Source organism: Melopsittacus undulatus, chromosome 4 (genome assembly GCF_012275295.1).
Source record: "Melopsittacus undulatus isolate bMelUnd1 chromosome 4, bMelUnd1.mat.Z, whole genome shotgun sequence".
NCBI lineage: Eukaryota > Metazoa > Chordata > Aves > Psittaciformes > Psittaculidae > Melopsittacus > Melopsittacus undulatus.
Genome location: NC_047530.1, coordinates 67648391 through 67673784, shown reverse-complemented (window position 1 = coordinate 67673784; position 25394 = coordinate 67648391). Strand labels below are relative to the sequence as shown.

At 45.4% G+C, this 25394-nt stretch overlaps 1 protein-coding gene across 1 annotated transcript in view; it reads left to right on the top strand.

The window, feature by feature from the left end:
- Nucleotides 1-25394, top strand: part of CDH23 (cadherin related 23) — a 210892-nt gene that overhangs the window by 25847 nt on the left and 159651 nt on the right. The window contains exon 4 of the mRNA XM_031053064.2: nucleotides 22096-22238. Coding sequence (XP_030908924.1) covers nucleotides 22096-22238 — 143 coding nt within the window. The remainder of the gene's footprint in view (nucleotides 1-22095; nucleotides 22239-25394) is intronic.

The following is a 25394-nucleotide window of genomic DNA, read 5'->3' as shown; positions in this document are numbered from 1 at the left end:
CCTGCTGGGTGGAGGAAAGGGCATTCTGTCTTCTGCCTTGCTTCTGCTGTGTCTCATCCCCAGCCCATAGCACAGTCTCCTATGTTATGAAGTGGAAAAGGAAACCCTGTGAGGCGCTTGTATGGGATGTGTGCAGCAGTCTTGAATGTAGTTAATAAAGATGAAGAATAATTTTCTTGCTTTTACGACAGCCCTCGACTATACACATTTTTTTTTTAACCTTGTCCTTTATGGCCAAATTTAAAATCCTGGCTGCCTACCCAAGAATGAAAAAGTGTGGCAGTAGCAGGTGTGTGGTGCTAAATACAGAAACATGGTCTACCTTGCCAGGCTGCTGAGCTGGAAAGGCGTATGGGAACTGTACCGTAGCCTTGCAGGCTACGCTGAGGTGGGGAAGGCTGGCTTGGCCTGCAGTGTAAACAGCATTCAGCATCTCGATGCTCTTGCTGGACTTGCTCCCTACAATGCTAAAAAAGTCTCTGGGCTCAAGGAGAACAGGGGCATTTTGTGTTAGATGGTGTTTCCTGGCACATTGTGTCAGCAGCCTGTTTTGGATTTTGCATCCATTGGGCAGTACCAGGGCAATGATCGAGCTGACAGGGCCAGAGATCTCTTCAGTAAGGACATCTAGAGATGGTTTCTTTCTCCAAAACTTTCTCCCCTTCTCCCAGCCCCTAACCCCCCAAAAATACAATCACCAAACAAAACCCAAAAAACTTTGCTAGCACAGATCTTCATGCAGCCTCTTTTGAACAAGAAACACCAGTGCTTGGCTGCCCTGGCCAGTAGGGTTGTGCGGGGTGGAGGCAAGGGAGTTCACTGGACGAACTGCTTTGCCAGGCATGGTGTCATCCCTGTTATCTGTTAAACCCACCACATAGTAAAAGTGGAAGTGGCCCCAGGTGGTTGGGTAATGGCATCTTTAATTGTGCTCTGAGTGAGATTAACTTCTCATGTGGCAGTTTGACACCTTTATGATTATTATTAATGTGTGAATAATACAGTGCAGCTTTTTTTAAATACATAACTTTGGTAGCAGATGTTTTCCTTTTGTTTAGCAGTGTCTGTTACTCTGCTGGTTAGGCACTTTCAGACTCCCAGGCTCCATGGGCAGGGATCTCTGATGTCAAGGGATGCTGCACCTATTTCTTTCTTTACTCAATGGTAACTGCCATTGCATTGCAGCTATTCTAAATTATTTATGATTTTGAACTGTGAGTGGAGATGGTGGCAAGCAAGGCATCCAGTGAGTCTGGAGTTATTCAGACCAATGGAAGTGGGGTGGTGGGATGGGACATGGGGGCTAGGCACCATCCTTTCTAAAGGCCAGAGAGGAGTAGCAATGTCTGGGGGGGGGGGGGGGGGGGGGGGGGAGAGGGGGTGTGTGGCTGGCACTGTTCCAGAGAGAGGATTTTATGGCCCTAAAAATTGAGTATAGGTTTGCACCACTTACTGTTGCCTGGCCGAAAGGGAGAACGTTATTCAGAACACTGTTGCCTTACAGCAGAAAAGTGCTAGGCATGGGGAACAGCTGCTGCCAGGAGGGAGCTTGGGGTGCTGCCAGGGATGGGCACAAGCATCAGTGGGGGTGCGTGTGCTCTGGCAGGGGCCGTGGCTGTCTCTCTGAGCAGCAGGCAAGAGAGATGTGGAGTGTGGGAGGTGGCTGCAATCTGTCGATTCCATGAGAAGTAGTCTCTGTGATGTAACTTGCTATTAAACAGGATAACGAGGTCAATAATGCCTTTGCCTGGGAAAGCTTCAGCCAACACTTCTATCAAAACCAATATTAATTTTCGCTAATTGGGAGCTGCAGCTAATGAATGTCACAGCTAATTTACCTCATCCATAATGAGGAAGAGGAAGGGGTCAGGTGCTCAGGATCAGAGCCTTCAAATCTGCCTACTCTCCCCTCTTCCTTTCTTTCTTGGCTGAGCACATGTTTATCACCTGGGTGGCTTGCTGTCTGTAGGGACATGACCATGTGTGTGGTCCTCCCCACCTTCATCATGGGGTGATGCTTTGGGGAGACAGGGAAGGAGGTGTATGGGAAGGTGCACTGCGCAGCAGGTGTTGTCTGGTCCAATCTGAAAGGAATGAGCAGGCAAGTGACTGATCAGGTGAGGCGGAAAGGACACAGCATCATAGCATAGCCCAGCTGGCAGCACTGGGCAGAGCAGGCTGGTGCCGAGGGGGAGGTAGGCGGGTGTCCTGCTGGCTGCATGAGAGTGCAAGAGTGTTTCTGGAGCTCAGCTCAAAGCTGTGAGGGAGGAAAAAGAGCTTGGAACTTTTGGGAAAGAAAATGATGACTGTTGTCCTGAAGAGGAAGTTGAATTAAAGCATGTTTGCTCTTGGAAAGCTAATTTCAAAAGCCTTTACTGTCCATTTTATCCGTGTTCACTTCCATAACTTTTATCCAGTGACTGCTGTATGCCAGGGCACACAGGCTATACTGGAAAGCATCCTGTGCGAAATGATGAAGCAGTTTGTTTGTCAACATTAGTACAGTCTTCTTACTTGCTTTAGGGAGTTTCTTGCTCTGCTAGAGTGTTGCTGTGGGTCTTTGATTTTGTGACAGGTTGGACAGAGCATTGCAAAGGACTGGCATGTTTTGGGAATTGAATTTTTTTACCGGGTAGCCTGTGTGCCTTGCAGGTTGGCTTACTGCACAGGTCACAGGCAGGAGTATTCCATGATGTTGCCAACAGTACTAGTAGAAAGTGAATTTCTGATTTGGAGTTAGCCCTGTGTGTCCTGTAAACTTGATCTGATGACTTGGGCAAGGGAAGAAAGGGTACACTGCCTGTTGTATCTTTCTAAAATGGCTCAAGTTTTATAGTCTGTACTTCCTAAGCAAACCGGAGACTAAAAATTATCCACAAAGATTATTTTTTAGAATAGAATGCGCTGGAGAAATTTGTTCACTGTTAGGATGGCCACAATTGACTGAATACATGATTCGTTGGTTTTGTTTGTGTTGCCCTGACTATAAACCTTGGGAGCCTTCCTTGTCTGGATCTATTTTGCCAGCAAATGGATGAGCAACACAGCAACATCAGCCCATCTGATGTGCACTTGGAGGACAGAAGAGCTGTTGCCTTGCCTGAGGCAGCTTGCCTAGCAGACATCTTCCTGTTTGGGGTTTCCAAGGCTTTGAGAAAAAGGTTTGTCTTCTAGGCATGCCCTGAGAAACTTGCACAGGAAAGTGATATGCAGCAAAGAGCCTCTCTTAGAAACCATCTCACTGAGAGCATTGGGGGGGGGGGTATCCCATGAGGTTCAGGTGGAAGCTGCTTGCGGTCCTGGCTCTCATCTGTATGCAAGGTGGGCTTTGCCTCTGGCAGCCTACCAAGTTGGTTTTGCTGCCAGCCCATATCTAGCTCTCCAGCTAGTCCTGGCTTGGGCCAGTTTATTGGATTTGAGTTGCTGGTCTGTGAAATTGCCACCCAGCCCCTGGTAAGTGTTTTCCCTCTACCTACTCTAAGGCTTGCTGCATCCGCAAATGGTTTGGATTCTTGACTTGCTCCTCACCAGATCTTCCTGTGTCTGTTATCAGCCTTGCTGGGGAGAGAAACGTAGCAGCAAAAAGGCTGCATATCATTCCATACCCATGTCATCAACATGCTTGGAAATGATAGTTAGTGCTCCTAGTTTTGTCCCAAATGATTTGGTCTATAACAGGAGCAATGGCAAATAAGCAAGTCCCAAAAAACTTTATAGCTTGGAAAACAAACTGTGAGCCTGTAGGCTTTCCTGTAGCTTTCTTTACCATGTCATGGTAAATCATGAAGACTTTGACTCTGCAGCCAAATGCTTGTTTTCAAAAGAGGTTAGGAAAGTAAAAGAGGTAGCCTATTCCTTGGTGGTACAGTACTGCTGATGGGACCTGAGCTTCGTGACCACCTACTTGTGCAAAATAAGTCTCCATCTAGGTTCTCTTGTGTGCTTTTACAGCCTTTGACACACATGTGCAGCCTGCCCAGAGACACATGCAGTCCAGTATTTCCTTTGGCCAGAGTAAACCCAGTGGTTGATCAGATCTGAGGTCTGCTTGGGAAATTGGCAACACAAACCTTTGGAGGGCAGAGCAAACCCCCCATTAACATTTTCTTACCTAAACTGGCTGATCCTGCAGGTCAGCTCTAATCTGAGGAGCAGTAGTTAGTAACATATTCCTCTGCTGTGTCAACCCCAGGGCTTCTTCCCCCCTCCTTCAAATAAATCTCCCACCATCACCAAGCCAGCTATCTGCAGCATTGGTAGCAACAATGACAAAACAGTGTGTACTGTAGACAACGAACATAGTAGTTGCTCCACTGGTTGACCCTGCTTTGAGCAAAAAGATACAGCTCACTAGCATGTTGCCAGCACCAGAACTTATGTCTGGGAAATATTAAGATGAAACCCATCCTAGAGAGATTATGCAGTGTGACTGTGACTTGGATGATAAATATGTGGGGTTTTGTTAATGTGCTGTATGAAGTTGTGTTTTCAAGGTTTACTCCAATTTCTACAACACCTCTTGGCTGTTGGAGTTGCTGTACCAGTTATGCTACAAAAATAATAGTGTGGTGCTGACAGTGAAATACAAGCAAACAGCAGCATCCATGAACTCTTTGATGGTATTTGTTCATAGAAAGCTGTAGAATCATGCATCAAATGTCTTATGGCAATGGATTCCTGATCCTTGAAACATCAAATGTCTTACGGCAATGGATTCCTGATCCTTGAAAAGAAAGGGTTGGAGGGAATTTGCAAACCTCTCAGCTGTACGTGAGCAGGCATGACTTGTGCTGCATGGATTCTGGGTTTTGTGTACATGTATGTCTACCCAGTACATAGAGGATGTGGAGTTTGGAATGGGGGGGCTCTCAAATCAGGGTGTACTTTTGCTCCCAGGTGGGAGGAGGCTGCAGTGGGGCTCTGTTGGCATAATTTGCTTTCCCCACCAAGCAGATGGGATCTTTGGGACTACTTGGCCGGCTTGAGGCTGAGCACAACTGATTTTGGCTGTCCCACTCCCCTGCTCTCCTATGTACCCTTTGGTGGGGGCCAAGGTGGTTGAGAAAGTTTCTTTGTGCTTATTGCCCAGGAAAAAGTGACCTTCAGGCAGAGTAGTTCTTGGGGAACAAGCTTCCCCAAGCGTGACAGATTTGACTATAAATCTCCAGTATTAATGCCCAGGTTCCCAAGGTCTGTCATCCTGCATGCCTGTGAGGCACGCGAGTTGCTCAAAAACAACATACCGACTCATCAGTCATTTTGGAGGCATGTCAGAAAGTTGTCACTGCAGGCAGGGAGGTTGAAGGAAGCCTTGAGCATGCTTCTGTGGGGGTACACAGGGCAGATGGGAGAACATCCTCAGCTAGGAGCATACACAAGTATCCCAAAACCTGAGAAGGCTGGATGTGCAAGAGACCAGCTTGAAAGAGAAGGAAGAGGTTTACAAGAGGTCTTTAGCTAGTTGAAAATATCTGGGGTGAGAAGGCTCAGGTCTGGAGCCCTACAAGTCTCATCACTGTTGAATGGCTTGATCCTTGTGCCTTGATCCCCATGGCTTGACTGCAGCTGCCCAGGATAGAGGGTTTCATCTGCCTCTTACTTGTGGTGGATTAAACCACCAATTGTCCTCTACCTATTTCAGTACTTCGTCTCTCTGTTATACCCCAAATTGCCCTATGCCTTTTGTGAGCAGGCTGCAGGTACTGCTTGAAGCCATGCATTTTCCTTCACTGTACAGCTGTGCACACCCAAACCAAGTCTGCCTTTGCAAGGGTGGCTGCAGGTTCAATGCCATATTAGTGGTAAATAATGCCAATATCCATCCAGCTGCCACCCACTGCAGAAGGACAACTCTGTTACATCTGGTGGCATTATTTTGTTTTGGTTATTGTTTTGTTTTTTGTTTGCTTGTTTGTGTGTTTTTTGTGGCTGTCTTCAAGAATAACTCTGAAAAAAGAGTATCTTAGTGCATTTTTTTTCCCCATCATGGAAAGAGTCAGACTGGTTTTAAAATAGATTCAGAATAAGTATCCTTTATTGGTACAGGTATTAAGTTAGTTATGAATTTCTTGCACTTTGAGTCCTAGGAAAATCCCTCCCTTATTCCTTTTGCTTTCACTCTTGGTTAATAAGGCTTATTAGCAGTCTTTAATAATGACAGATGTAATCTCAGCTGAAATTAGAGGAAATTTTGGGAGCTATCATGGCCAGAGTATTCTCTCCATCCTGTCAAGGAAAATGGGTAGAATGAAGGACAACCAAAAGAGACTAAGAATGGCTATCGTTTAATGAGAAGGAGGAAAAGGAGTGCATTTCTTGCTGATGGCAAGAAAATGCTTACTGCACATAAAAAAGCATCATATGTGAGTGTCTGTGGCATGGTTTGGTGGTGGAGTTTGTGACTTTATTTGAGGTTTTTAGCTGGGTCTCATGCTGTGGAGATTGCCAGAACCTGCCAGCTACTCATCCTTTCAGGTCTGCTGCACTGACTCACAACCCCATGAGATCCTTTTGTAGAGCTAAGGGGACAAATGGCTGGCCATGGACTCTCAGTCTTAAATCATAGTTTCAGGTGGAAAGTGAGAAGTAGAGTGGTTTTCTTCGTTCAAGAAATAGTCAAATAGCACAGGAAATGTTCAACTTCAGCAAATAGACTTCCTTGGTTAAAACCTTTAGCACTGAGCAGCCCTGTCCATGCTCGCATTGTACTCCGGGGACAAAGCAACACAGTGTTTAGATCTAGCTCTTCCTCATGGGAATGCATCACCCAGGAGCAGGTATAGGTTCTAGACTCTAACATGTGTTTGTGGTGCAGTGCTATTCAGTGCAGTGCTGTGCAAAGCCCTTGAAGAAAAGCAAGCTCAATTTGCCTGCAGGAGCTGACAGCATAAGCGTGCAACACCAAGAGGGCACTTGAAACACAGGAGGTTCCTGAGATGCTGTGAAGGGGTTGGTTTTTGCCTATGAGTTAGAGGCTGGTGCTGCCAAAAGGGCTGGAAAAGTACTCAGTGTACATGACGCAGCTGTCAGGGCAGAGGTGGCTGGGACGTGTCTTTGATGTGTACAAGTAGCTGTTGGCAAGTAGATGCTAAATTCAGTGGTCAATAGCTATTTTTCCCTCAATCAGGGCTTCATGGGAAAGCAAAGCATTGAAAGTCTTTACTTTGAGCAATTGAAAGAAAAAAGCCTAAAATTGTGACTTACTGGATCACTTTTCTCTTCATACATTTCCACTTTTAGAACAGACTGTGAAACCTCAGTGATTGCTTTCTTTTTGCCTTCAAACAACCCGGCAGCTGGGTTTTAGCATGGAGTTTTGTTTTCAGTTTGGAGTTTAAGATTTTAGTTGGTTTTATATATGACTAAGAAAGAGTTGTTTTTTTCTGAGGTCTGGCTCATTTGGGCATCAGGCGAGGGGTGGTAGACTCCAACACCCCTTGCAGCTCTCACCCAGCTTGCACAAAGAGCTGTGTCCAGCCAGGCTGTCACAGGTCACTTTGGCCACGGGAAATGTCCCCTTAGGGTGGTGTTTCTGCTATGGTGGCTGATATGGTGACTTGGATGGAACTCTTGGAAAGTCTAGTGTTGAACATAGCAGAGCAGTGGAGTAAAGGACCAGAGCACAAGGTCTTCCACTTGGTATCTCTTAATATTAGGTGATCTAGCTGCAATTCTGCATGTCTCTGAAGTGAATGTAATGCTACAGAGTAATGGGAGCTTGTTAAAGTAAGTGGTGGATGAAAGCTGAACTCTTCTGACAACCCCAGTACAGGGTCGTGCCTGATACTGTTCACCTGCCTCATCAGCTTCAGGTCTGGAACATGAGGGTTTTGCAAGCACTGCTGTTTCCCTGGGCAACACATGCTTCTTTGTTGTCTTAACATGTTTAAAAAGATCACTGAAAAACCTGTTTCACTTGTCCAAAACAAAAATTGACTTGTTCTTAAAAAGTTAAGGCTTACTGAAGATGTTGTGTTGCCCCTTACCCTCTGCCAAAATACAGCAACCTCTGGAGCAAAGCTTGGGGGGAAAGCAAGGGAGACAACTGCATTGGAGCAATAATGTGTAGAAGATTAAAACTGGTCTTGTAGGAGGATTTGTGATTTCAGGCATGTCATATGTACTGTATAGGCTACCTGCTAAGGAGGACTCTGGGCTTGTTGCATGCCGCAGGGATTACATCAGTTTTGGAAATGGTCCTTCCCTACTTCTTTTCTCACCCAATTTTCTCTTGACTCTGTGATGAAATATCTGCAGCAACCCTCCCTGAAGTTTTGAGACAAAAAGCACTTCAGTAGATAGAATCCTGAATAAGGAGACACATGGATGCTTGTGGAAGCTACCAAGAGATGTTTTTGCTGGTGTTTTGCATGAAGTCTATTAATTCTGGTAGTCAACTCTGTTCTTGTTCTCTTTGTGACAACTTCAGTGCAAGTTGTTTTGTGTTTTTCAAGGAAATTCAGGCAAGCTGAGTATTTTGTATATGTGTGAGGATATGTTTTTATTCAGGTGCTTCCACAGGCCCTTGGAAAGGTCTTTCTGGCAGTACATTGCAGCCCGTCCAGATGCAAAGGCATTCCCCACCTGACCACAGTGACCATTTACATGGTGAGACCAGCCAGTTGCCAACACTCGGAACAACAGTTGTAGGAGCATTTAGCAAGAAATCCTTTGTCTGAAATATGTTTTTAATAAACCATTCACTGAATATGTTCAAATACCAAATTCCTGCAAATCCAATTGTACTTGCAGGCAACTCACAAATGAGAAAGGCTAAATTAATTGAACACTTTAGTCACTAGGGATAATAGTCCAGCTGTAACGGAGATCTCCAGATGTTTGTTTTCAGAAGAGTATGCTTTCATGGGAAAAGAAAAACACTCGTGTGTATATTAACTCAGAAACAAGTTTACAGCTGTGTGCTTGTGTGCTCTGCCTTGCACTCCCACCAGCCACTGTAGAGCTCTGTTCCAAGGTTTCCTCTCGCAATAAACGGCCTCTTTATATCTTGTTCATTGTCCTCCTGGCCACATTTAGACATCTGTAACATGCAACGTGAGGTAATGGCCCTCTGAAAATCTCCCAGACTTCAACAAATATCACCCTTGCCATGCTCCAGGGTGTACCACATGTTGCAAGTACAGCTTGCTGCTTCCAGTTCAGGCTGTTGTGGCTTGACTTTTCCCTTTTATTTGGGTGGGTTTGCTGCACAGACCATAGATCAGCAGAACAAGTTGCTATGTGTTGTCTTATGGCTTCTAGGAGCTTGCAGGGATGAATGGAAGACTGTTGGTGTTTGGAAAGGGGGAATGCTCTCAGTTTAATCTAAAGGCTGAGGCTTTGCCCTACTTCTGCTGAAGGAGCTTGGCTTTATCACTACGTTAGTCATCAGTCCAGTGTGCTCCATCCATTTCCCTTGGTCTTATTTTGTTTCTCTTGTTGAGCAGCCCAAGCTGATTTTTGAAGCCCTATAACTGAGGTGCCCCATTACTCACAGGCAAGAGGACAATAGAACATGGGGCCGTTTTTAAATGTCTCTCCATGTCTGCATCATTAATAACCGTAATGCTGGCATCAGTTGCTCCTAAATAGCCTCATTTATCAACAAGCAATTTACTGCGGTGCAGTGGTGGGGACTCAGATAAGCTTGTGCCTCAGATACCCTGGCACCACCTGCCAAGTCTCTCTCCACCTTTTCTTTGGCATTTGAGAGGGAGGGAGGCGCAGTGGGAAATGCTCCATCCCAAGATGTAGCAGTCATTGTCAGCTCCAAGGTCTTGGGTTGTGTTTGGAGAAAAGCAACTTCAGGGTCAGGACCAGTGGAAGAAGGGGTTGATGAGTTGCACATGTTGCATTTCCCCAGGCTGTCACCTTTGTGGAGAGTCTTCCAAGCATCTTGTTTTTTCTCTTGGTTCCTTTAAAGGTTTTGCTTGCTGTTCAAGAGGTAAGAGGAGCAGGAAATGTAAACTTTCTGAAACCGGCTGCCATGGGCTTCAAATTTCTGTCCCCTTTCTCTAAGTCTTGATTTTATTGCAATCATATCTTGGAGATCAAGAGTTGCTAATTCAACTCCAGAGATATAAATCAAGAAGGGATTTCACTTCATCTTCATTATAACAAGGCAGAATTCATCACACAGAGCATGTTTTGAAACCTCAGAGAGTTATGGTGACAGTCCGAGGCCAATTTGTTTGGAGACCTGAAGTCTGCAGACAAAAATCTGACCGCTGGTACTATTTCCTTCTGGCTTTGGGACTTTGACACACATATCGAAGCACGCTTGTGCTGGAGCAAAATACCCTGCAATATTTGGGCTGAGGTTGGCTATATTTATTTGTTCCCCTGAACCATTCAGAGAGCAGAGCAGCTGGGCTGTAGGCAAGCTGTAGCACTAAAGGTTTTGTATTCCCTGTGAGACTGAGAGCCTTGGGGATGTTTCATCTTTTGTAAGGCACAGATGAGATTTCAAACAAGACGTGAATGAATCCCACTTGTGCTTCACTTGCGCAAGTAAAATTTGCTGACAGGTTTTTTCCTTTTCCCCATTCATATTGATCAGCTTCTCAGCTTGACAGGGTTGCGGGTGGGGGAAGCAGCTCTGAGGCAGCAGTGCTTCAGAGGTGGTGCTTTACACTGTGGCTCATCCCTGTTACTGGGGTGCAGCTGGTGTCCTGCCTATGCACCGCTGATGGAGCAGTTGAGAGCTGGTGTTCGGGGGACTTCTCTATTGGCTTTGCTGGTGTCATTGCCTTACTGTTCTGGGGGTGTCTTAGTAGGCTCAATGCCAGGACAGTCCTGGGACCCGGCCTAGAGGTGTTGCAATTTAACAAGCTTTATCTCTGACCTCATATTAATTACAGAACAGCTTCTTGTTTCTAATTAACACAAAGCTATGTTACCTTGTCTGGGTAAGATGCAAACTATTGCATGTGCCGTCTTACTCATAAATGATTTACTTACACCAGCTGGCAAAGCACCTCATTAAGTAGGTTTCTGGGGTCCTGCTTTTCTTCTGTTTGCCCCTGTGTGTTTCTAAAAATCTTGGTATGGCCCAAGAGAAGTAGTGAACTCAAGGATGATGGATCAGCTGCATCTCCTGATCTCCTTTGCCCTCCTGCTTTCTGCACTGAGTGAGAAATAGTGTGCATATATCCCTGTTTTTCTAAGTTGAGGAGAGAGTACTCCCATCTGAATGATCTCAGTGGAGTTCCTATTAGTTTATTGCATCCACTAAGTAGAAGCTAATCCCTGGAGATAGAATTGGATTTGAGTCCTCACTACTGTTTCAGATGGAGGAACTGGTTGATTCTCTCTGGACACAGAGTAACTCTCCGTCATCCACCTGCTCTGGACCTCCCTTTCTGGGAGGGATGGCAACATCTTCTGTCTTGATGCTGCATTTTGGCTTGATTTATCCCCTAGGCAAGCATTGTCAAAGCATTCTTAGTGAGAGTGCATGGCTTGCTTCAGCTGGCTACTCAGTCTTTATGTCCAACCGGCAGGTGCTTCTGAAAATATGGGTGCTCAACATCCCTGCTGCTACTTGGTTTTAGCTGGCAAGGGACCTCTCCGTAGTCAAACAGGGAGGCCACAACAGGTCACCTACTAAAATTATTTCTTCTGTCCTGTGAAGCTCTTTGCACGGTGTCATGGTATCTGTGGCAGGAGTGGGAGTCCCTTGTTATCTCTTCTTGCCAGCTGGCAGTCAGAATGCCAGCTTGCCTGGTTCTGTTTAGAAAACCAGTCCTCTGCCCTTTGGCTCCCCACACAGGGCTGACCCCAGCGCCGTGGTGCTGTTTATTTGGTCTCTGTGCTTCCTCGTACAACTTGTTTGGTCAGTTGGCATGATTTCTTGTTTCTGGGAGCACAGTGACTCTGTGCTAACATCAGTCACCACAGAAATCCCCCAGCCATGTGGTTCTGACATCCATGTTAATTTAGAGCTCATCCCAAGGAAGAACTTGGAGTGATTGCGTTGGAGAATTTTTCCCAAAACCTGATCTCTGTGTCTAGTCAGTAAAGCTCCTCGGAGGAAGATCTCACTATATCCCTGCGGACCCTTACCTGTCCCAGAAGAGCTGGGATGCAACCCTAAGGTGGAACACTCAGCATTCCTTACTTCAGCTATTGTTTTCATGAAACTGCAGGAATGCTGTATTTTCTGTGGCACAAATCCTTCTCTTGTATCTGGCTGTAATTTGCCATGGAGGTTCCTGAGTTACTGGGGAGAGGATGGTCATGGTTATAACTTGTGCAGCCCCTGGTGGGTGGGTTGTTGAATTAACTGGATGTCCCACCCACATACATGTCCATTTTTCAAAGGGAAAAGCTGGCTATCAGGGTGGATGTTGGTACCTCAAAGAGCTGCTTTCAAAATGGCATTTGTGGAAGGGAGTGACTCAGCCTGCATATGTGTGAGATTTGTAGGGATGGACGTGTGTGCATCATGGGCCCTTCTGATAAGGTAGGAAAGCATGAGTGTTAGGGCAGGTTTAGTGGTGAGTGTCTCTCCCCAGCATTGTGTAAACTCAGTTAACTATCTTACTAGTGACCAGGTGTCCTGAGTCCCCTCAGTAGTTTCCACCTCCTTCTTAGAGCTTGTCCAGTGCCCAGGCACTGGTGGAAAACCAAAGCGAGGGTGAAGGTCTTGCCATTACTGACGGTCTTCTTTTTCTGCCTTTTACTGAGCCGTAATATTCATGCAGAGGAGAACTGGGTGGTGTTTCCCTCCATGTTGATATCTGTGACAGTTTCCTTTGACCTATGAATGTTTGTTTCATTAAAACCCAAACTCTTCTTTTTGGAGGGAGGTGGGGAGGTTGGGAGAAGGAAGGAAGGAACAAAAGAAATATTATTTCTGGGCTGTTTCTTATTTCAAATATTAATTAGAAAAGGATATTCTATGGATTTAGGGTTTAAACTTGGTGTCAGAAATGTTAATCAAGACTGCGACAGCGAGACTTTCCTTGAGTAAGGAGGTTTGGTACAGAGTGGGGTGTTTTGGAGACAGGTATGAGGTGCCGTGCTCGTCATATTTGGCAGCACAGTCATGCAGAGTGAATGGGTTATCTTCATAGGTGGGAAGCACCTTCCTTCCTGATTCACAGAGCTGCTAAAATTGGGGTTTGATCTCTAGTCAGTGCTTCTGGGGCTATTCCAGAATCATTTTTGTAGCATCTTTTCTAGGCCAGTTTAAAAGCCCCCAGGTGATGCTAAATCTTTTTGCTATTATTTAACACCTCAGTAGGTTTCACTGCTGGGATGTTTCTGCTAGTCCCAGATTTATGTTTCTCTTTGCTTTTTCAGTTCATCCTTCCTCCTCCTACCCCTATACATATGTCTCATGAATAGTTGTTAGTAGTCACATGAGGGCAGCTCTAAGGAGCAAGGCTGCATCCAATATTTAGGGTTCTTCAAGAATCCTATTCTCTAGGCTCTTAAGTGAAGCTGTGTGGGTACTGACGAAGATCTCAGTCTGCTTTCCAGTTGGCAGTGCTTGCAAATGAAGGCAATAATCCTGCATGGTTGAATTGGAAATGGTCTTGCCTGCTTTGTGTCATCTTGCCTATGCTCTTGAGAATTGTCCTGGTCTTCAGGAAACCTCAGGCTGTGTAAGGCACTATACTGAGTGCTTTCCTGGGCTGACGGACATCTTGTGCATTCCTGTCTTTAATTTACAACAATGTAATTTACAGCAGTTCTGTTGTAAAATATCAAGTCAATTTCACGTGATTTCCCCCTTTATAGGCTCATGGTGCTCAGTGCTTATGCTTCCCTTGGGGTTTATTTCCCTTCACCCTTCCCTTGTATCTGTTCTCTTAAGTTTACCAAGCATGGACTTCCTACTCTGGGAAGTCCAAATACTTTAATTTCACAATTCCTTGCTGCTCTTTTTGTTCTCAGACAAAGGCATGCATGAGCCACTAGTTAATTTCCTTTAAAATCAGTTTAGAACTAAGTGCCTTGAATGGTTGGCTCACGTGCAGACTTCATCCTTGTGATGGGCTGCTCTCTTGTGATGATCACTTGTTCTCTGGGCTCTGCTTGGGAGCAGGATCACAGCCCAGCTGGAACCAGCTCTTCACCTTCCCCCTCCTGTTGTGAGCATGAAGAGGGAAGGACAGATATCAATAAAAGTGAATGAGACTTTTTGACAGAGCAGCTTCTGGAAGGGAACTTTTTTTTATGGCACAAACAATGGATGGAGAAGAATTTGCATAAAACTCATTACAAAAAAGTACAAGTTTCATAAATCATGTGATAAATTAATGCGATATCATTCTGAGCATGATGTATTAATTTTAGGATGAAATGAATGGGTCTGTGATCATTGTTGGTAATTATGAGGCTCCCAGGCAGTTTGGAGAGGAAATTATTTTTAAGAGGGCTTTTTAAGTGTGGGAACCCTTTTTAGACTGGGAATATCTTAACAGACCCAGACTCCTCCTTTTACAAGTGTTTCTTTTCTTATTTTACTCTCCTGATTTGGTGTTTTGGGGTTTTTGGGCTTTTTTTGATGCAGTTATATTTACTTACCTCTTTCATGCTGATACAGAATACTTCTCCCCAAAACGGAAACAAAAGTTCTTTCAGTTTTTGCAAACTACCCATGTCCTCCCTTGTCACAGTGAAGGGCTGTGAATTTTGTCAGAGGGCAGGAATTCCTGGATGCCTGCTCAGGGAGCAAGGACAGGCAGGCACCCCCTGAGCCCACTGCTCTTTGCAGAGGATTGCCCAGGGATAAGCAGGGTTTTAATCCCTTTTTCCCAGGGAGTTCTGGAGATGCCACAGCAATACTAAAGTTTATCGGTGATCTCAGTAGCAATATGCCAGCCTGGTTGGAGAGTTTTGGTTGTTTCCAAGCTGAGGAGATGCCAGTGAACGAGCAAAGGCTGTGACCTCCGTCCACTGCAAAGACACAGCACTGGCATGAAAACATACATTTTAAGTGGTTTTCAGAGAGCTTGCTTGATATCTGTGTTGCTGTAAAACCTGCTTGAAGGCTGTTTTCTGAAGGAAATTGCTCTGTCTTAACCATGTTGATGTGTTGTCTTTAATTGGAAAGATGCCACTTCTCTACTCCTGTGCATGCCAGCAGCCGGGTGACTGCATGCACAGCATCTGCCAGGAGAGCCTCAGGTATTCTGTTTACTTTAATGGTAATGCCAAGAAAGTTCAATACGCTATTGATTTTTGCATTTCCCCCCCATTTCTCTTGTAAGGTGAATTGAAGTGCTCGGTAAATAGCAAAGCAAACCAAAAAAGCCTTGTGTTATGGCTGCTCTTGGTGTGAACACTTGGCTGCTCTTTACCTGCTGCTGTGCTCTTCCTTTTAAACAGCTTTAAACACCTTTTTAGAAGTCTCTGTGAGAACTGGGGGGAATGCAGGTAGGCAGTGCCTCTTGCTAAAGTTTACCCCTGGCTGTCAAGTCTGCTTATGGATTCCGTCTCAACACTGACTGCCCACTTAAAATAACTAAATGCAGCATAGAAATTACAGGCTCTGTCTCCTGCTCTGGCTTTCAGTATTGGAGGAGCAAGGAAAACCTCTCTGCTGTGCCTTTTGCTTCCCAGCTTGAAAAACACACTCAGAAATGTTTTTGACTGCACAGATTTGGTTTTCCTCTTCTGACACCTCTATGTTTGGCTCCTTTCTCTCCTGTACATGATGGGTGATGGCTGTATAGTGCACATGGTTCCTGGACCAGCTTGTCCTGGGCTTTTTCCCCCATAAAAGGAAAAGTCCCCCTGTTTTCTGATGGTAGAACATGTCCTTTTCTCATTTATTATGAGGCCCTTTTTAAAAGGTGCTAGTGTCTCCCTGCTCTTCTTCGTACTGCATAATAATTGGAGCAAAGGCAGCCTTGGTATGGGGTAAGTTGCTGCTTTCCATTAGCACCTGGAATGAGAAGCATGTAATGGTGAGCTCAACTTGAATTGTAGGAGTGGAAACTTCCTTTGCTGAGTTGTTCTGGAAAGTTTTGGCTCAAGTGGTTGAGCCCTTTCTGAGAAGGAGACCGTTAGGTATCTGTTCAGGTTGTGTTTAGGAATGAGCTGGCAGCCACCTGCTTTTAGGTGTATCTGAATGCTGTTGGCCAGGGTTTAATTTCAGTGTGCTTGCGTAGCATGGGTTTTGCTACGGTTGCTCACCCAAGCCATACTCCAGCTGCAAGGAGCGAAGACAAGTGTACTTTGGTTGCTCTCTTAGTGTCCTGTACTGTGCACACACTTGCATGCCCTCTTCATGTCAGGTGGGGTCTCCTGTGCACATTCTGTCCCCTGCTCTCTGGGCTTATCCTCTCTGGGAAGTCCAAACACGGGAGCTGCTCTCACTTGCTGTGGCCTCCTGCTTGAAACTAGGTTTGGCTTTATTTTCCTTGCTAGGGAGTCAATGTCCTTCCCTCTTCCTCACATTGCTCAGAGAAATACTGGCATTTCATCTTTTCTTTAAAAAAATCTTTGGGAAAATATCATGGAAGAGCTTTTCCTTTTTTTTTTCTCTCTCTCTCTCTTTTTAATTTCATTTTCTGTTTTCTTTTTCCTTTTTATTTCTCCCTTTTTTTTCCCCCCGAAAGCTGAAAGACAAAGTGAATTACAGGCAAAGAAAAGGAAGCAGGTGATGAATGAGAAGAACAGGGTTTGAATTTTGAGATCAGATTCATGAAATCCTGGCACCAAGCACATCAGAGGCTGGCCTGCTGTGATGAACTGGGCTAATAGGAGATGCCTGTGCTGGGGTGACAGGGGCCAGGAAGGCAGGGCTGCTGGCTAGCAGCTAACGCTAAGAGTGCTGTGCGAGAAGTGAATGGGATGTGATTGTCCCATCTCACTTCCAAGGAAGAAAGGAGTGGGAACCAAAGAAATCTGGTAGCAGCTACTTTGGAGCAAAAGTGTGGTGTTGGCTTTCACATAAGGGGACTCCTTGCTGCAGGGTGTGGATGCTGAAACTATTTTTATGTAAATAAATTTGTTCTGGTTTAAGAAGTTGGACAGCAACTGAGGGCTCTCTGTACCAGCTTGTGACCTTTATTGAGGACCATAGGCACTGCTCTTGGCATAAAGGCTGTCTCCTCCTGCTTTCCTCCCCAGTGCGCCCAGTGCCTCTGATCAGTTTGCCACTGCTACTTAGAAATTTCTGACTTTCTATTCTGCAGCCCCCTTGCTGTAAGCCTGCGGTGCTGGCAGGCTCTGGACCATGCTCAGCAGTAATGGCAGAAGATGAGGAGCCAAGAAGCTACATTGTGACTCTGCCCACAGATACAATCCAGAGCTTCAGATGGATGAGAAATGACAAGCCAAGGAGGAGCAGGCACTGGCTTTTAAAAGCAGGGATTAAAATGCTTTTAATATTAAAGTGTAGCTGATGCCTGAATTCTAGAGCCCAAAAGCCAGTGCAGTCAGCAGAGGAATTCCTATTAACTCCACTTGGGTATGGATCAGATCTTTAAAGAGAGCATCTAATAGAATAACATAGCATCTAATTAGAAACCTGCCCCTTCTGTTGGACACCAGTGCCCTCTATCCCACCCCACCACATTCCTGTGTCAGCATCTTGCGCTGGCATCTTGGTCATCCTCTGACTCTTTCCCCAGCCCAGGGGCTCAGCACTTCCAAAACCCTTCAGGAGCTCTGGGATCCTTCTGGAGAGTTTGCTTTTTCTCCTTTCTCATCCCCCACTTGAAAGCAAATCAAAGTGAGAGGAACCGGGAGGGTGAAGTCCTATTGCCTACTTTCCTCCTTGGCAAAATGGAAGGACAAGAAAAATATACATGGCTACAGTTAGAAGCTGAGGCAGAAGTTCCTGAATGCAGGGAAAAAATACACCCCATAAAGCAGCCAAACCAAAACCAAGAAGAATGCTAGCAGTAACAAAAGAAGCAACAACAACAAAAAAAAATCTCCTGAGGTCAACTGAAGTTCAAGACTTGGGGAAAGAAGGAAATCTGTGTGAGGAAGAGGGAGAAGTAGGCATGATTGAGAGAAAAGAGGCAAAAGGAGACAAGATAAATTGTGATTATCTGGTGGAATCAAGGCACTTAACTGCCCTGTCTGATTCCTGAGGGGAAACAAATGGAACCTATAACTTTGCACTGCAGAAGGATAATTTGTCCCTGTTTCCTCAGCCCTTGCTGGCCAGCTCTTGTGCTTCTGGCGGCTCAGACAGCATCCTCGGAGCAGCTCCGGGGAGAGCCAGGACAGGCTGTTTTTCTTTGCAAGTGCCCTGAGAGGGGTTTCTGTCAGATGTAGTAATCCCTGTCCAAGCAGGACTCTTTGCTTTTTAATGTTCTCCAAGTGATACAGGCACACTTATGTGGAGGTGCTAGCATTGCTTTTGCAATCCTTCGGCAATTCCTGAGTTGCTTCCATGAAAGAGAATGTGGAGTCCAAATGGGGAGCTAATTATTACTGTGTTGGGTGCTTGCCTTGCTGTGGCTTCACCTCCTGGCGGGACAATAGAACCCTTCCAGTGATGAGGAAGAAATGGGATTTCTTGTGGTCTGTTGAGTGGTGACTGCAGTGCGGATGATTCAGCTGTGTGTTTGCTTTGTGCTATCCAGGTAGTCTGCCCCTCCTCCCTTGGTGCAGAAAACTAAGAGGGGGGAAAAGATATTGGGGGGGTAGCACGGGGGGAATAGTAGTATTGAATAAATTTGTGCTAAAGAAATCAGTGGAAGGTAGCTCATACAAACTTTTGTCCTGGTGATGAAAAAACCAATGACGAAGGAACTGTGAAGTCTCATTTCTGATTTAAGGATCTGTTTCTCATTATATTCTAATTAATTTGTTGTTTTGATCTGCATTTTATGCATCGTGGTGTTTTGGTTTGTTTTTTTTCTGTAATGGGTACAGACATGCTCTGGAGTTAGGCTTGTGATTACTGATTGATGCACAGGTAAGGGAGTGGGTAAAAGAGCTCACAGCTTTTAGTGCCTTACTTGTGAGGGTTTGTTTAAAATGGTATTTTTCCTGTAACAGATTGCTGCTTACAATTTAACATTCTGAGCTGTCCTATCTGTCTTGATGGACGTTTCTTGTTGCTAACAAATAAAAGGAAAGAAAAGTTGAGACGGGAATAGGCTTTGAATGTTTCTCTCATGTTTCCCTTTTGGCTTTCCCCTCTTTTCCTTCTAAATCTGTCCTTGGTTTTGACATTTTGGGAGCAAAGAGCAGTTGAGCCCAGCATGTTCTTTCACAGAGATCTACCTCTGCACATCTGCAGACTGACCAGAGTGAGAAATGCAGGTGGGATGATGCATTCTGCCCAGAAGTGCCATGCCTTGTTCTCCAAGTTATTCTGAATTTAGGAGCTGCATTCCCTGAAGTGGGAAGTAGCTGTAATGCAAAGAGACAGAGAAGAGTTAAGTGTTCATTTGCTCGGTGACTGTGGGTTCTTTTTTTGGTCTGGTTTGGGGTTGTTTTTAGTGTGAGCAGGTTTGCAGCACACAAACCATGAATGTGTCTATGAGTAGAAGTGGGTGGGACATGATTATCCTATGCAGCAGGATTTTTAAGATCATGTGCCTTTCATTGTGATGCAACTGAGACATTTTGAAGTATTTGCAATTCTGGAGGGAACTGTAGGTACCCTGTGGATCTAGGGCTTTTGAAAGAAATGTAGAGGGGGAAAGTCTATTCTGCCAAATGTAATAGGAAAAACAGAGAGGCATGATCCTGGATTTATCTTGTCCTAGTTACTGGCTTTCATTGCCAGGGGGACTGTCACAGTCTTACTTGTTTCCTGGGGCAAAGAAGCTTTTGCTAAGGATGGCTTTGGATGTCCTCCAAATTAAAGCCAAGCTAGTAACTTGCTTCATATCAAGCCTCCCGTGTTTAAGAAAGTGTAGGGTTACTTTTTATCTCTGGTGTTGGCTTCGTTAAAGAGATGGAAACATTGCAGATGAACTGGCTGATCACAGTTTGGATAAGGTCTCTTGGTTTTGGGTCTTTGTCCAAAATGTCTTTGATTGTGACCTGTCACTCACTTGCATGTGTTGGTGGAAGGAAATAATTTCCCAGTAGTTAATTGTAGTTGTCCTTCTTAAAACAACTGCTATTTGTTCTCCAAATAGAAATGTGTCTGGGTTTGGGCATTGAGTCTTGCTGTGCTTTTGTGCTCTGGAATAGTAATCTTTAAGTATTATATTTGGTCCTCCTTATGGATGTGCTTGACATGGCCTGAGTCATAAATGAAGCAGTTCAAGATTTTAAAGCCCTTGTTAAGTGTAAATCATTTTTGCTAGCTCTCAGTCATTTCTGGCTTCCTCTTGCATCCAGTGCTGAAGATGATGTGGCCAACTGAGCAGCTTGCAGAACTGCAGCCTTGGCAGAACCAGCTATATAGCCCTAAAGTCACTCCTTCAAGTACCCACAGAGAACTGTGGAACGGAAAGAGCTGCTCTGCAGATGTGGTCCACCAGACTTTTTTGGTCATGAAAACAGGTTTTTACTAAACAAACCTAAATTACCAAGCACTTCACCTGGCTGCTTGATCCTCCCCTTTATTTGAAATACGGTCATCCAAGTTTGTACTAACAGCAGTCACACTAGGATGTCCCCCTGACCATGGTTGGTGGCCTTGGAACCTGCCAGGCAGCTGGGTCATCACTCCAGTGTGCTTTGTCAATGTACAGCACCATATTTTTAATCAGAAAGTCATAAAGTGCTAAGTCAAATACTTTACAAAAGTCTATTAATTCTTTACAGTTACCTTTATCTGCCAAAATTGTAATCTCATCAAAGAACAAAATCATGTTTGTTTGACAAGACCTATTTTCCGTAAAATCATGTTGACTGTCATTAATTATGTTCCTATCATTTAATCCTTTATTAATGGAATCTCATATCAGCTTTTTCCATTATTTTCATTGTGATTGATGTCGGGCCAACTAGTTGGTAATTGCCCACATTGCTGTGCTTGCCGAGCTGTGCCACCGCATTTATCCTGGGGTCTGCTGGAGCTTTCCTTCTTCTCACAGATGGATGGAATTGTGGCATCGTTTCTCTTCGGCCACATGATTTGGAGTCTTGGAGTACTCTTACTGCCAAAGATGGCTCACATGCAGAATGGTGTGTCCCCTCCCACGCCTTGAGGGAGGCCAGGTGGCCAAAGGGATCTCACACCAGCATTTTTCCTCCTATTTTCTCGCCCATCCTGCTGAGAAGGGGACTGAGAGCAGCTGGGTATGTGACAGGGAGCCAGCCATGTCTGACCTGCCACAGCAAACTTTGAATGTGCTCAGAGCTGTCATGGAGAAGCCCAAAATGAGGGTTCTTATGGGGCTGAAATGATGGTGTCCGTCCCTTACTTTTGGAGCAGTAGAAGTCATCCTGATCTGGGAGCTGTGTGGATATCAGAAAGAGGACTCCGGGTCCCAGTGCAACAATTTCAGAGGCTTTGTGTTGCCTCTTGTGTGCCGTCAGAGACATTTACAACCACGTGCCTGAACAAGGTCTTTGTTGTCTGGAGTATGCTGCAGGATGCTGCAGAACATGGTTTTAAATATAATTTGGCAGAAGGCAGTGGTGGATTAGTCCCAGTGCTTCTCATTTTCTGTGGGTTCCACATACGCTAAGAACTGCCATGTTTAAAACAAACCCCATGTCTCTGTCTGGTTCCAGGCTCTACCGAATCCCTGTGCCTTGAAGCCCCTGTGGGCACCATAGGTTGTTTGCATCAACCTTTGGCATTGGGTTGTTTTCTTTTGACCTGGAAATGCTGTTGTATCTGCTGGTGGCATCCCTTGGCAGGGGAGACTGAGGGAGGCTGGTGGGTGCTTATTCAAAAGAGGCACAGGTTCCTCCACTATCTCTAGCACCCAAGATGGCTATGCTTCTGCTGAGCTGATGTGACTTCCCCTTTTGATAAGGGAGAGGGAACTTTGGTTGGTTCATCTATACTAGAGAGAATAGTAAGACAATGCAAAGATTGACTCCCCTTACTGCTTGAGGCATTGTAGCACCACAGGAAAATGGTTTGTGGATGACTTAAGGGAGGAAGGCAGAAGACCTGTGTTCTCTGGCAAGCTGAATGTTTTCAGGATTTCTTCCTCTCTGTCCTGTTTTGCTTCTGATTTCTTTCCCTTTGGTCTCTCCCAGGTTCCTCAGTGACTCAGCTGCTGGCTCGGGACCTGGACAACGATCCGCTGGTCTTTGGTGTGGTTGGTGAGGAGGCCAGCCGGTTCTTCGCCGTGGAGAGCATGACTGGCGTTGTCTGGCTCCGGCAGCCCTTAGACAGAGAGGTAATGCTGCTTGCTGCTGAGAGCATCCTCCGCTAAGGAGGAGCAGGGAGAAAACATTTCTGCTCAGATAAATGGTGTCTCTCCACCCTTTGTGGCAGCTGAAATGATGCCTGGGTGTTACTCCTCTGTGGAATCCAGGTGTGCTCACATCAGGGTCTGTCCCTTGTGTTAGCCACCTTCTCACTGGCTTCTCTGAGCTAGAACACAGGGAATAAACAGGGTGCTCTGCTTCGGTCTGGCCTGTTGGTTTTCCTGGATCCCAGAATAACATCTGGGAGTCTGGAAGTAAAGAAAATTGTAAATGAACATGATTTACCAAAGAGCCAGGATGCTTACTCATTCAAGGAAATCTACAGGTTCCCTTTTTAAATGTTTGTTCTGATTAAATCCTTTACTACTTAGAACAGTGTGTGAAGAGATATGACATATCCCTGCTTATTCAATCTCATAATGACATTTCATCATCTTGTGGATTCAGGCTGCTGGATGCTAAATTTGGCAAGATTCTCGCCTTGAATTTGTTTCACACCTCTATTTTCAAGTGTAGCTTTGATGTGCAAAGATGATATCTCATCCAGGTGCCTGTTTTCAACAGCCCTGGCCCTTGCTTTGTTCCTGGGGGAAGCAGAAAGGGATGGCACAGGCTCTTGGACAGGATCTTGGTAAGACTGGGAAAATACTACATGACTTGGGCAATGTGCTTCATTTCTCCTGTGCTTCTCTTGCCTTTTAGTGTTTAGTACTTCCTTGGCCAGGGGCAGTGTTGTGAAGATAAAATTCATTAACACACCTCAGGCAGTGGCGGTCCCGGTTGGAGCCAGCCAGATGTGGGCATCTGGAGGAGCAGGATGGTGGATGCAGCTCAGACAGGGGAGGGCAAACCCAATTTCACAGTGTTAAGAGTGAGACTCTGGAAAAATGAAGCGGTTTTCTGCATCCCTCTCCCCTCCGCCTCCCTGTGCCAACAGCTGCTGGCATGAGTCATAATCTTTCCTTATTCAAATACCTACTGTTTCCCTACTTCTGATACCAGCCTTAAGCCAAGGAGGAAGATCAATAGATTTTAGGTGTCTTCTGGTGTAGGATGGGAAAGGGAGAAGCTGAGCAGAGCTTGCATGCATGGCCAGGCTGAACCAGAAGAGGATCTTGCACCCATCAACTGATCCCGGGGGCTCAAAGTCAGCAATACATGGAAAAGGGTGAAGACAGACACATACATAGCTTGGTATGGATATTGGGAAGGTGGAGGAAGCAGAACAGCATAGGAGGCAAGGAATGGAGGTGGATAGCATGCTGGGAGCAGAGAATGCTGGCCTGGATGCGTGGGATCAGAAAGTCAGGGGAGAGAAAGCCATACAAGAAAATTGGTGGGAAAGGAAAAGCAAGAGATCAATTCTGGTACAATGGAGAAGAAGAGAGACTTGAAAAGGGAGAGGGAGTCAGAGTAAGGTAAATGATGCAGGAAAAGGGAAAACAGAGAAAGAGGAAGGAGAGGATGTATGTATATCTTTTACTCCCACAAAGATTAGAAGGAAAACTGCTTGTGGTGTTTTTTTAAAGAAAAGACAGACCAAGTCTAGAAGATGTATGTGCTAACATGAAGAGTGGAGATGGAAATTAGCATGTGGCAGCTTTCTCTGAGCTATTTTATTGAGTTTTTAGAATTTCAGTACTCAACTGGTTGTTTCTTTTCTCTTATTTTTCCTTTCTTCCCCTACTCCTTTGTCTCTCATGGCAACACCAATGAAGAGGGGAAACAGGGCTGAAAGATTTTGATGCAGCAGGGTGGGATGTCATAAGAAGAGGCTCTCTTCTCCATCAGTATTTGAACTCTTCTTTCTGCCTGCAAGCACTGCTCCAAGGCAAGAGCTAGGAAAGGCATTCTCAGGTTCATCTCCCCAGCTGTTTGGAAAGGAGGCCTGGGATAGGCAGATGTGGGGGCAGGAGGGTGCATGCCCTGGTGAGCTGTCCCCCAGTTCCTTTTCCAAGATGCTACCTTGGTGCAAGCAGAGCTCCTGCTCTGGTCACCAGTAGCTGCTGCTTGTCCCTGAGCTGATCTTAATAGGAATAAATCAACCCAATCTGCAGCACAAAGAGCCATTTTAAGCTTGCTTTCTAGACTTTCCTGCATGATGCTTTGGAAACATTGACTTGCTGTGCTCTATCAGCTCAGGCAGGGGCACTGGGAATGGGAAGGGATCCTGGAGGAGGAAGAGATTGCTGGAACTGGGGAAACTGAAACACCAGATGGTGCCCAGGTACCAGATAGGTGTGGTGGTCCAAGTCCTGCTGCCCATTCCAGAGTGATTCCTTGGCAAAACATGAGTGAAACAATTGCTGATGGGAAACAAAGGTCAGGAAGAGTCAGGCCTCCACTAGTGATATTCCCCTGCCCTGACAGCAAAGTAATCCCCTCTTCCCCACTTATCCCTCACCCCCGAAGCAATGACTGTAATATATTACAGTTTAAGACCAAGCTGTTTATTTAGTTAAAACAATAAGGGTCAGAGAGGACTGCACAGGTGTTTTTTTGAATGGGCTTAACGGATTTCATACAGTTCTGAATACAGACCCTGGGTTTATCCTACTCTTCCCAGCTATGTGGTATATGAAGAACTACTGTGTGGCAGGTAAGTTGAGAAAGCAGCAGCAACATTTAGATGTCCTCAGTGAGACTGTGTTGTATAGTCACCTTGAACAAAGGCTAATTACACAGCTTTTTTCTTTGGATTTTCTTCTCTTTTTGCATTGTCCCTGTATCTTGCAGTTGGAGATGGTACTGTAGGTGGAAAACTGCTTTTCTCAGTGCAAACTTTACTCTCCCTTGCTAATACAAACGGGCAGCCTCTGGCATCGGGGAACAGGTGTGTGTTCAATGAGATTTAGGGCTTGGTGGCATGCTACAGAAGGTTAAACAGTGGGCTCCTCTCATCTGCTTCAGCCTAGTTGTCTGTTTAAAGTGCTCAGCTGCTAGTCAGGAGATCAGTTCCATAGTCCCTGTATCCTCCTGATCCAGAGCAGAGTGGCTCTCTGTGCCTGTAAAATACTCTGGAGCCCCACTGGCATTAATATTTCTCAGCATTTTATACTCAATGTAGGTAATTGCACTCAAGCACCCGTTCTCTTCTTGAAGGTCCTGAAAGCATTTTGCATGTA